The sequence below is a fragment of the Podarcis tiliguerta genome, assembly GCF_965153285.1.
Source record: "Podarcis tiliguerta genome assembly, chromosome: 8".
Taxonomy (NCBI): Eukaryota; Metazoa; Chordata; class Lepidosauria; order Squamata; family Lacertidae; genus Podarcis; species Podarcis tiliguerta.
Window position 1 is genome coordinate 785,913 of NC_139541.1, and position 12,530 is coordinate 798,442.

Below are 12,530 nucleotides of genomic sequence, written 5' to 3' on the forward strand. Positions count from 1 at the left end.
TCCCCTTCCTCTGAGGCTTCTATCTCCTTTCTCCATGAGCCTGGGCAGCCCCTGAGTTGTTGGTTTTTCGGTGGTGGTGGGGAATGGAATGTGAAAGGCAAAGGAGGGCCGAAGGCTTGGGCAGCGCGATGCCTCTCTTCCCATCGGAGCAGCCCCAATCCCACTCCTGCTTGCACGCAAGCTCTGATGGGCAGCGTGAAGCCTCCCTTCCCAACTGAGTTGCTGGGGTCAGGGAAGGTGGAGGCAGCCCGGAAGGTGGAGCCCCTGCACCACCATCATATGGGGACCTCCGAGCAGCTCCTGAAGCCAGCCAGAGCCAACTGCTCCGGGCTGCTGAGACTGCGTTTCCCGGGGATGTTTGATGAAATCTGGGGACATTCCGGGGATGGAATTTGTCTGGGGACTTATTCGCAAATCCGGGGACTGTCCCCTGGAAACGGGGACATCTGGTAACCCTAAGTTAAAAGGTGCTGCTGGGTGTTCTCTCCTCATCCCGCCCTAGGGAGGTGACTCTTCAACTTATTTCTCTGAGCCACACTTTCAGGATACAAATTTCTTCACCTTTTTGTTTTAATTGATAAACAATACCCAGGAAAACAAAAAGCACCACTCCCAGCTGTCATTTCTAACGCAGAAGCAACTACAGTACTTTAGAATAGGCTCAAGGGACAACGCTGCTGCTTCATTTCTTCCTGATCCCATGAAGCAAGGCATCCTCTGCCCAGGCTCTCATCTTCTTATCTGCGGGTGAATTAATTAATTGAGTAATTCATAGTATATGTGTCAACGTTTCTTCGGCGCTCCTTGAATCTTCGCGCTCGCCCGGCAGGCTCGGGGTCCCGCTGCCGGGAAGACAGGCCGGGCGGCGGCGGCGGCGCCTTGAAGAGGCCTCTGCGTCCGGGGCGGGGCGCTCCGGCTTTTCCCGCGCGGCGCCATGGCGGACTCGGGCGAGGAGGTGCTGCTGACCCCGGCGGAGCTGCTCCGGAGCCTGGAGCAGGTGGGAGAGGCGCGGACGCCCGGGTCTCGGGGGGCGGGGGCGGGCTGACTGTGCCCGGGGGCTGCGGGGGCCCGGGCGCCGCCGAGGCCGCATTCCCGTCGGGGCGGCGGGGCCTCGGCCCGAGCGGGGCGTCCCGGCAGACGAGGCTGGCGACCCGCCCGGGGAGCCCCTGGCCAAGGGCGGCCCGGATCTCCGCGGCCAAGCGGGCGCCTCTGCGGGAGCCCCGAGCCCTCTCCCCTCCGCGGCGAGAGCGGGGTGCCCAGTGGTGATGCACCCGAAACGCTCATTGCTTGTATGCTACTAAATCAACAAAACCCGCAAAGTGGTTTAGATAAAACCATGTCCATGAGCATGTGTGTGTGCTTATATATTATATGTTACTTGTTATTTGCTAAGGTTCTATATCCAGAGACCTCAGGGTGGTTCACAGCTCAAAAACACAAGATAAAACCCCAAAAGATATAAGGAGAAACAAGAACAAAAGCAGAGGAAACCAATGACATCCCCAGCCTCTCCCACAAATCCATTGAAAAGCATGACTTAAATTTGCATCTGTGTGCATAGATAACCATATGCAAATTTGCGCCGCAGTCTTGTAAGGACCTTGAATTCAGGGTGTTATAAAGGAGGCTGGGAAAATTGGTACCACCACCGCAATGCCCATTGGCTGTTTCTGCTCTCCAGGCCTGGATGAATGAGAAGTTTTCCCCTGAGCTGCTGGAGAGCAAGTCAGAAGTGGTGGACTGTGTGGTCGAGCAACTGGAGCACATGGTAATATGTGGGGCAGATGGGAGGGACCTTAACTCTGTTTGTTTGGAAAAAGCCATGCCCAGGGAGAAGAGACGGTGAAAGAAGATTGGAGGAAGTTTAAAGACTATCTACAGAAGTATTATAAGATTAATGAATGTTAGAATGACATCAGATTGAATGTAAAAGGTTACTAGCAAAAAGCTCTAAAATCAAAAGATCTAATATTTTAAGATACAAGAGGATTAAATTATATTAAGATACTTAAATTAAGATAAAAATCAATTAAGAAAGAGGGAAGGGATTTGTTGTCTGAATATATGATATGGAATATAGGGAAGGGAGGTCTGGGGAAGTCGGAGAAATAAGTTAAAGCAAGAAACAGTATGAAGATAAAATTGTTTTTATTTCTGTTATTTTTTCTTTGTCCTTTTTCTTTTATATTTTTTTGTTGTTAGGTGTTTGTGTAACTGTGTATTTTTTCTGTTTTGGTTTGTTCATTATATGTTGTTTTATCTTTTTTGTAAAACTCAATAAAATATTTATAAAAAAAAAAAAAAGGAAAAAGCCATGCCCAGATGAACGCTTAAGGCAGGCGTGGCTAACCCTTTGAGGGCCGAGGCCACATGGACCCGCAGGCAGGCAGCCAGCCTTCTGGGGGCCACATGTAAAATGGACTTTGGTCAATCTAAAAGACACCGCATTACATTGTGGGGAAAGGCTGTAGCCCTAAGGCAGAGCATCTTCTTTGCATGCAGAGTCTGGTCCCAGGTTTGGTCCTCAAAGGCATCACAGGTAGGACTGGAGATATTCCCTGTCTGAAACCCTGGAGAGCCATTGTCAGTCACTGGACACAATACAGAACAAGGCAGTATGCATCAATGGTTTGAGTCTGTATAAGGCCGGTAAATTCCTTTGGCATTGCAGAATCAGAGCAGGAGGCATGGGAATGGTCAGCAAAAAAAAAAAGGCCCTTTAAAATGGAAAGATATTGGGGGGCTACAATGACCTTTTGGTGGGCATCGGGTTCCTGTATAAAGAAATAATTTACTTTATGCATAGAGAGAGATGTATGTCTCATGCTTGCATAAGTTTTTCAAACGGGAAAGTTAGGTGGGTGGGTGGGTGGGTGGGTGGGTGGGTAGGTGTACAGCACCAGAAACATTTCTCGTCATAGTGAGGAACCTATGGAAGCAATTGGGTTTGTTTGTTTTTTAAAAAAGTAATTGCAGGCGGCGACAATTTTGCATGCATCCAGTTGGCACACAACTGCCAGCATGTGGGTAGAAGAGGGCAGAACAGGGGCAAGGTGAGTGGCCAATTGCATACTCCGCCGACGCACAGGGGGCCAGGAACGGTGGCCGCCTGTATTACTTTTTTTAAAAAAAATTGCACGGGGTCAGCACAAAATTTCTATGGCCTCACAGTGGGAAGGCCCATAAGAGCTATTTTTAAAAAATCTTTTTGTAATTGACGCATTACAGGAGGTCTCATGGGGGCCAGTACATAACCTTAGAGGGACTGAACATAACCTTCAGGCTATGGGTTAGCTGCCCTTCCTTAAGGGTGTATGTCTTGATTCACTATCCCCATGTTAGGGAGTCTGTGTCTTACTTTGAAGGAGGCACACTGCATCACACTGGTGTGTGACCAAGGAATAGGAACAGCTGGAGGCTGGGCATCAATTTCTGCCCCTGCGTCCTTCCATGTGAGCGAATGTCGCAGCTGCGCAGACGAAAGGGTTTGGCCGACTGTGCCTTCTTCCTCGGTGCAGAACTTCTGATTTTATGTGTGTGACAGGAGGCGAATCTGAAACGGGCCGAGAGAGGTGATCTCAAGGTCAGCATTCACCGCATGGAGGTCGAGAGGATCCGTTACATCCTCAGCAGCTACCTGCGCTGCCGCCTACGGAAGGTAAGGGCCAGCTGCGTTTTGCTTAGAGGTGCTGCTCTCTGCTCTAAATAGGTGAGTCGCTGTGAGCGTGATTTCCATGCAGAGGTCACATGTCACATCAACTTTCTTGGTGTGTCTTCTGCTACCTGTTGTACAGCTTAGTAAGGTAGAGAATGATCTCCCATATTTTCAGCCAGAATTGGCAAGTGCTTCCAGCCTCCCTTCTCTAGAGAGAGACAGACAGAGGGAGTGTGCAAGGAGGCTAAAGGGCCGTGGAGGGCTAGCCTTGGTAACCTCTGATCAACTGCTGCAATATGTTATGCACGGGATAGCCTTTGAAGAATATTTGGAAACCTTTGCTGGTCCTCAGAAGAGGAATCGTGTGTGTGTACAGCAGTAGCAATAAAATGAGGGGCAGAGCTCATGGGCAGAGAGTAGGCCTTGCTTGCAAGAGGTCCCAGGTTCCTTCTCTATTATTGCCATGTCCAAGTCTGTTGCAGCGTGTAGCCCGCTTAGCAGTTCTTACGCCATTTATTTCCGCTTGCAGATTGAGAAATACTTTCCCCATGTCCTGGAGAAGGAGAAGACTCGGGCAGAGGGGGAGCCAGCCCTCCTATCACCGGAAGAGTTTGCCTTTGCCAAAGAGTGAGTGAGTGGGCCATGGGGAGGCAGGAAGGTGAAAGCAACCGGTGGCTCTCGCCCCTCATTTCTGTGTTCTTAATTTCAGTTGCATTGTGCATCTTCCAGGTGGCCTGGACTAGCTGCCAAAAATTTAACATACAGACACAAAACTAGGGTTGCCAACTGATCAGAAAGAAAGGCTGGCCGGCTTCTGTGCCTTTAACAACAGCATGCTCTATAGTGGCAGGGGGAGGGGGCCACATTCCCTCATGGATGACCTTCCAGTGGTGGGCTGTACCAGCAACAAATGTTGCTGGTACAGCCCACAGCTCATGTGAATACCATTGGCAGAATCCAACCGTACAAAAGCCAAAGCTTTCTACACACCCCATACCCATGTATCTCAGTCCAGGTACGCATTGCTACAGATCCAGCCAGGTAAAAGCATCTGAGGATGCCATGGTGGCTGGTAAGAGTTGGGACTGGGCCGACGGCGGATGGGGCCAGCTAATTCTCACTTGGTCCCCAGACTCCTCCCTGCTGAGTTCTACACGGGCACAAGGGGCTCCCGCCCCCCCCCTTTGCACCACACCTTTAAGCTGCTGCAATGCCGCTTTAAACAGTCATGGCTTCCTCCAAGCCATAGGATAAGAGAGCTGAGAGTTGTTTGGAGATTCCTTCCCCTCACAGAGTTTGGGAGTGGCAGAAGGAGGAGACCCCCTGCTTCTTGGCTGCTCCTTGTTCTTGGGATGGCTGCATGCTTGTGCCGCTCTGACGCTTCTCCCTTTCCCAGGAAAAGCCCACGACTGTGACTTTCTTGCAGGTACATGGCGAACGTCGAGGCTCATCTCAGAAACGTGGCCTTGAAGCACATGCCTCCCAACCTGCAGAAGGTGGATCTCCTGAAGTCTGGTAAGCGAGGCTGGACTGGGCAGTGGGCCATCCAAATACTCCCCACCACGTGGCTTTGCAGAAGTTAAGAGGCAGGTCCTTGTTCCGAGGGGCTTACAGGGTTGGCAACGTGATGCGCTCCAGCTCTTGTGGGGCTCTAGGTCCCACCATCACTGACCACTGGCCAAGCTGGACCGGGTGGGTGGGGAGTTGGGGATCAGAGCAACGTCTGGAAGTTACCACATGGTCTCCATGCGGTCCTTTGTGTACCTTTGCTTTTTCATACCATAAATATACATGCCATCCAAATCTGTTATCTTGCCCTAAGTCTAAAATACCTGCATTTTTCAAAATTATCCATTCCTGAACCAACAGATACAGGACGCTTCATAATATAATTTTAAATCTGGCAGGGCGAAGCCCAGTCTTTCTTTAGTGTCTCTTAACAGTTTATATTTTTTCCTTGGTTTCTTCCCCTGCCATATAAATCTGGAAAGATCTTTTTGCCATTCCTTGAAGTGTCCTGCACCGCTGATTGCAGGTACTGGATGAAATAGAAATAAGATTCTTGACAAAACATTCATTTTTATCAGTGATATTCTTCCCCCAAAAGATAAATGCATCCTTCCCCAAATCTCTAGGTTCCTCTTTATTTATTTGCAAATATTTACACAATTGTATTTATATATATTTATATTCTTCGCTGTATACCATACACCTAAATACTTAGCTTTTTTAGCTATATTTAAATCTGTAGTTTGTTGTAAGTCCTTTTTATATTGCCCTGTCATGTTTTTCACCAAGAGCTTATTTTTATTTAATTTGAAACCTGATACCTTATCAAATTCCAGGATCCTCTCCAAAACCTTTGGTATACTGCTCTTGGGATCTTCTACAGTAATCACAAGGTCATCTGCAAAAGCTTTTAGTTTATATGCTTTTCTTCCTACCTCTTATTGTCTCATCAAATCTTAGGTTTCTCGCCAGGGTTTCTAACACTAAAATAAACAATAACGGTGACAAGGGACACCCTTACCTTGTCCTCTTTGTTATTTTGCATTTTTCAGTTATCACATTATTCACAATCAGCATAGCCTGTTGATCTGAGTAAATTGCTTCAATACCTCTGCTGAATGCCTCCCCAAAGTTCATCATTTCTATTGTCTTCTTCTTAAAAGTCCATGAAATATTATCAAAGGCCTTCTCTGCATCTATAAGCATTAATGCTACTTGTTTTTCATTCCTGCCCTCCTGATATTCTATAATGTCAGTTATATTCCTTATGTTGTCCTTCATCTGGCGGCCTGGTAAGAAACCGGCCTGATCAATATGAATTAAATCCATTAACCCTTTTCATTCAGTTTGCAAGTATATTGGCAAATAATTTGTAATCATTATTTAATCGAGAAATTGGCCTGTAATTTTTAACTAAAAGTACATCCGTATCGTGCATTGGAATCAAAGTAATACAGTAGTATCTCGGGTTAAGAACTTAATTCGTTCCGGAGATCCGTTTTTAACCTGAAACTGTTCTTAACCTGAGGTACCACTTTAGCTAATGGGGCTTCCCGTTGCCGCACGATTTCTGTTCTCATCCTGAAGCAAAGTTCTTAACCCGAGGTACTATTTCTGGGTTAGCAGAGTCTGTAACCTGAAGCGTCTATAAACCGAGGTACCACTGTATAGGCCTCTTTCCAAGACTCTATTACTTTCCCAATATTTAAAATCCCATTCATTACATCTGCAAGCAGTTGTACCAGAAAGTCTTGTAATTTTTTTATAATGCTGACAATCCGTCTGGTCCTAGCATTTTACCTATTTTAGCTTATTTAACTGCATCTTGCACCTCCAGCACCATTACTGGCGCATTTTTTTTTAAAAAAAATTCTTTTGCAATTTTTGGTAATTTATTTTGCTTAAATATTCTTCAATTTTCTCTTTATTTTCAGTACCAGCTCTGTATAGATCTGTATAATACCTTACAAATTGCAATCTTATCTTTCAGATTGTCTGCTACTTTCCCCTCTATATTTAATTTGTTTATTAAATTTGTGCCCTGTTTTTACCTTAACTGCCATGCCAGTAACTTACCTGGCTTGTTGCCATATTCAAAATTTTTCTGTTTCATCCTTTTTATTTTCTACTCTATCTCCTGATTTATTATCATTGAATATTGTAACGTTTTTATTATTTGTTTTATTGATTCTTTCCCAGTTTTTTTAACCGTTTCTTATTTTTAATCAATTCTTCCAGTATTTCCCTTCTCTAATCTTTTTCTGGTAGGCATTTTGTTGGATAAAATAGCCTCTCAATACAGCTTTATTGGCATCCCAGACCATCTTTATATTTGTTTCTTGATTTAAATTTAATTTAGAATAATCCCTCAGGACTTTTTCTGCTTTTTGTAAAACATTTTGATTATCTAAAAGTCCTTCATTTAATCTCCATCTAAACAGGCAATATTTTTCTCCTTTAAATTCAAGTATTATTGAATTATGGTCTGAAAGTGTTCTTGGTTGTATCTCTATTTTTTTGGTTTGTATTGATAATTCTCTAGAGAGCCATACTGAGTCAATTCTTCTGGTAGACCAATACAGTTCTGAGAAAAATGTAAATTCTCTCTCCAGTGGGTGTTTAAATCTCCAAATACCAATCAAATTAAAGTTATCCACTATTTTAAAGAAAGTTAAAATTCCTTTAAAAAATTTATTGGGTTATACATTTTTAAACATCAAAATGTCACATTATATAACAATAATATCATTCCCCAGTTTCCCCCTCCCCCCATACGACTTCCCTCAACTTCCTCTTCTGGTTTATTTTAACATAATATCTTCTCCTGCTTCTTCTACTCTTTTCTCAACTTTTTGGTATCTTTAAATCATATTCTTATTGTTCTGTTCTCATATCAACGTCATATTTATACTTTTGAATCTGCCATTCTGATTTATGTTATAATTTTATTATTTCTAATTATTGAATTATGAATCTTGTTGCTTTTGTATCTCTTCTTATTTTTCACCTGTATCCTAGGGAGTTTCCTCCCCTTCTCCTGTCAAGGGCTCCGCTTCTCCTAGTTGTTTTTTAGACTTTCTCCAGAATTTCTCCACTTCCGATGTATCTCTGCACCTTTGTTTCTTACCTTTATACGTAAAAGATACCCCTTCCGGGAATTCCCATCTATTTGGGATGTGATTACTTTTCAAAGCATCTGTCAGGAATTTATAAGGCTTTTGGATATAAGGCTTTTTGGTTGCACTGTAAAGCAATTCATCAAGATCTGCCCCAATATTCCGTCATTCTGATACTCCGTTTCCCAGTCCCCGCTCTGGATGGCGCTGTACTTGTTAGTCACGCTCCTTGAAGTCTCCAGAGAAGTCAATCTGTCTCACTCCCAGATGATGGAGTGACAGTCTCCCCTTGGAGGAGTGCTTTGCAGACAATTTTGATGGAGAAGCCTTTCCCTCTCTGTGTGTTTCCTTACAGTACCCAAACCGAATCTGGATTCCTTCGTATTCCTGCGGGTGAAAGAGAGACAGGAGAATATCCTGGTGGAACCAGAGACTGATGAGCAGAGGTAGGAAAGAGACTCCCAAGAATGGAGCTTGCTGAGCTTGTCAGTACCCCAAAAAGGAAGGGATGAGCCCAAACACCAGCATCCAAACAATCTCCCCAGAGAAGTTCCCTCCACCAGCCTTTCCCAGCCTGGTGCTTTCCAGATAGAATAATAGAGTTGGAAGAGACCACAAGGGCCATCGAGTCCAACCCCCTGCCAAGCAGGAAACACCATCAGAGCACTCCTGACATATGGTTGTCAAGCCTCTGCTTAAAGACCTCCAAAGAAGGAGACTCCACCACACTCCTTGGCAGCAAATTCCACTGTCGAACAGTGTCGATGTTTAAGGCTGCTACTCCCGTCCACCCCAGCAGGACAAACTCCTGTTCAAGCCGTTGTTCCAAGGAGCCTCCAACAAGGTGCACGACTTCTGAAAAAGAGAAGCCTTTGCACCTGCTTGCTAGGTGTGTCTCTTTGCTTCCTTGCGGCTGATATTCGGCATGTCCCTTTGCCTTTTTGAAACCTCTAGCGGCTTACACAACAGGCAGGATTGTAGCGACTTCTTGGGCTTTGTGCACTGAGGCTGAGCTAAACCACTAAAGGTGCTTGGTTGGCTTCCATCAGCTGCTGTCTTAAATGTTATTTTCTAAACAAGGATGGCTGTTTATGTTTCAGGGTTTTGTTATAGTTGATTTGAGAATTGCAAACTGCTTTGTATGTCCATGGACAGAAAAGCAGGGTAAAAACAACAGATCGTCAGCTTTCTCAGGAGCAGCCCAGTAGGGTTTGGCCGTTGCTCCCCTGCTTCCTTCGTTACACAGCAAATAGTGAAAATGTGGAACTTGCTGCTGCTGCAATATGAAGCAAGGGCCCTAAACCTGGTTGGCTTTGAAAATGAATGAGCCTTATTCTGTATTCACCCATCTCTCAAGGGCTTCTGGCTACAGCGGCTGTCTCTGTTTTTCCTCCACTGCCAGGGGCCGTATGTATCTGAATGCCAATGGAAATGGATTTCTTTAAATATGTCGTGGGTGTTAAGCCTGATTTGTGAGGCTTCAAGTCCTTCTGCTTGGAAAGGCTTGACGGTTTTTGAGAGAGGCTGGGGAACCTGTGGCTCTCTAGATGTTGGCCTACAGTTCCCACCTTATCCCTGGCCAGGCTTACAGGATGGCAGTTGGAGGCCAACAATATACATAGCGACATGAGTTCTCCACCCTGTTGTTAAGTGTGTGTAAATATTTGCAGATCTTTGACATTTGAAAATATATTTTCACAGTGACCTCAGAGAGATAGATGGAAATTAGTGCCCCAGTTGAGTTTAATAAATTCCTAGTAACTAGCATGCAAATCAATCCAACATATCTCTAATTAGGAAGAAATTCCTACTATGCTCAAACGTAAGTGTACATAGGATTGCAACCTTACCTAACCTTATTATGGTCTGTCTCTTTCAGAGAATATGTGATTGACCTGGATGAAGACTCTCAGCATCTGATCAGATACCAAACCATTGCTCCCCTGGTGGCTTCTGGGGCAGTTCAGCTCATCTAAGCAGCATGCAGATGCTTGCAAATGCTGAAGCGAATATTTATCCCACATCAAAAGGACTGCCTGGTGACCATCTCTGTCTAGTTCCTGGTAATTCACCTCCCTTGGCTTGCTGGCATCTGGACGACTCTTGATAAAGCTAAAATAGCAACTTGACATCATGTCAGGGGGAATGTCCCCAGCAGACAGGAAAGAAGGGCTGTTATCCCTGGAAGGAGGATTTTGGAGGTAGGGAAGCTTGACTTCCTAGGCGGTCTGGCTTCAAAAAGAGGCACAGCTGCTGTTCTGTTGCATCTCCAGAAGATGGCAGTGTCTCACTGGATCTGTTCTGGGCATTGCTGCCCAGTTCCTGCAGAAGCTGAGAGAACTGTGCCTGCCAAGTGTGCCTGGAAGGAAGGTGTGCCTCCTCCAAGGCGGTGACTGGGCCCAGCATCCCTTCCTTTTCAGCTTGACTTCTGCAGTAGCTCCCTGGGTGACGTCAGAGAACACCAGTCACTTCTTGCAAGGCCAGAAACAACTTTTGAGGATATTAAAGCAGAGCAGCTTGTTCCAGGAGGGTCCATTGTTTCCACCTCTTTCAAGGGTGTTCTCCATCCATCCCTAACCATGCATCAGCGCTGCCCTCGCACTGGGTGTTGGGAAGGGCCATAGGTCGGGGCAGAGCAGTTGCTTGGCACACAGAGGTCCTGGAAGCAGATTCCTGGTTAGGGAGGTGTCCGCAGGGGCGTTGTTCTTGCCCTCCGTTCAGTGCCTGCCCTCTTTCTAAGCCTCTTGGTTCCAGTCAGTGGAGGCAATACTGAGCTAGATCAACGGTCTTTTTGTGATCTCATTTTGTATTTTTATCTTGTGAAGTGTCCTGTGATCTTTGGATAAGGGATGGTATATATACAAACTTAATTAATGATAATAATACTCACCTGATTGTAGGAACATAGGAAGGTGCCTTACTCAGTCCATCTACCTCAGTATTGTCTACACTGACTGGCAGCAGCTTTCTTGGGTTTCTGTGGCAAAGTAGGTGCCACACTGCTCAGCTGTGGGTCCTTCTCACAAAACACCTTCGGGTGCCCTTGCTTCTGATGTTGCCGTGGGGTCAAGTGAGGACGCAGCAAGAAGTTCGAGGCAGCGGAAGCCTTTGGGCAATTGGCTTCCTTGGTGGTCGGCTTGGTTAGCGTGTGGGGAAGGAATGGCCGCTGCAAAGGGGACAGCGCAGGGAATTCTGCGGAGTGGTTTCCCCTGGACTTTCACGGGGCATCGGGAATCCCTCTGCCCCAGCGTTTGCCAGTTACTGTCCAGGTGGACACTTGGGAGAGGGCGGCGCATGGGCAGCCGCGGTTTTTAGCAGCTTTGTCTCCTGTGTTCACGTCAAGGCTGCTTGCCTGGAGGATTAGCCAGCAGCACGAGGCTAATTAGAGGAAGTGGGGGCCTTGCTCTTCCAGTCTAGGTCTGCTGGAGGCCAGCAAAGTCCCTTGAGCATAGCAAGCGACCTTCCGCAGAGTCGGGGCACTGGCTCATCTAGATCAATATTGTTTGCACTGTCTGGCATTTTGAATGTGGGACTCCCAGCTCTGCTTGAAGTGGCTACGAATGGAGCCCAGGACCTGCATCCAAGACATGAGCTCTACCACAGAAGTAGGGCCCTTTCTCGAAAAACAGCTGATTTGCTGTTGCACATTCAAGGTGCCACTCTTAGTATATGCGGCCCTTAGCAAGTTGGCACTGGTTCACCTGCATGATCTCCTTACCCCACAGAACACCCCCTTGACCACTTGGATCTGCAGCCCTGACACTGTTACAGCAGCCCAAATACCCCTTTTGCATTTGTAAGAAAGATCTCTTTTCATGTGGCAGCACCGCACTCCAGAATGCCCTGCCTATTGACACCAGGACAGCACCGTCTGTCTAAAACTTTTTGGCACCTGCAAGTCACAACTTTGTTCAGACAAGCCTATCCAGGTATGCAGAATGCCACTATGTTTTTTGAGTTTTTAGCTTATCGTTGATTTTAATATTATATATATTAAATACAGTGGAACCTCGAGTTGCAGACATAATCCGTCCCGGAGGCACGTCCACAACTCAAAGCGTTCGCATCCAGAAGTGCTGCGCGATTTAGCGTTTCTGCGCATGCACAAGCAGCAAAACCCAGAAGTAACTGTTCCAGTACTTCTGGGTTGCCGCGGGATGCCACTTGAAAAGACGTAACCTGAAGCAGATGCAACATGAGGTATGACTGTATAATATTACATATATTAAGTAGGAGTTGCTGTAAGGAGG

The 12,530-nt window shown here is 46.1% G+C and overlaps 1 protein-coding gene across 2 annotated transcripts; it reads left to right on the plus strand.

Annotated features, from left to right (window-relative positions):
* Positions 1–287: 287 nt before the first annotated feature.
* On the plus strand, positions 288–10,808 carry GINS4 (GINS complex subunit 4). 2 transcript variants are annotated; one of them, XM_083456654.1, is made up of 7 exons: positions 615–997; positions 1,682–1,768; positions 3,545–3,658; positions 4,185–4,282; positions 5,082–5,170; positions 8,636–8,726; positions 10,160–10,808. In XM_083456654.1, the coding sequence occupies exons 1-7, from the start codon at positions 935–937 to the stop codon at positions 10,254–10,256; spliced, it is 639 nt and encodes a 212-aa protein (XP_083312780.1). In that variant the 5' UTR covers positions 615–934; the 3' UTR covers positions 10,257–10,808. The 2 variants fall into 2 exon arrangements, with proteins under 2 accessions (XP_083312781.1, XP_083312780.1); XM_083456655.1 differs by lacking the exon at positions 1,682–1,768 and having other exon boundaries at positions 288–997.
* Positions 10,809–12,530: the final 1,722 nt, after the last annotated feature.

Bases quoted from the DNA above. Each gene is read 5' to 3' on its own strand.
- GINS4 (XM_083456654.1), top strand. From the start codon at position 935: ATGGCGGACTCGGGCGAGGAGGTGCTGCTGACCCCGGCGGAGCTGCTC. The intron at 998-1,681 runs GTGGGAGAGGCG...TCTGCTCTCCAG, and splicing joins TGCTCCGGAGCCTGGAGCAG to GCCTGGATGAATGAGAAGTT. The intron at 5,171-8,635 runs GTAAGCGAGGCT...GTTTCCTTACAG, and splicing joins GGTGGATCTCCTGAAGTCTG to TACCCAAACCGAATCTGGAT.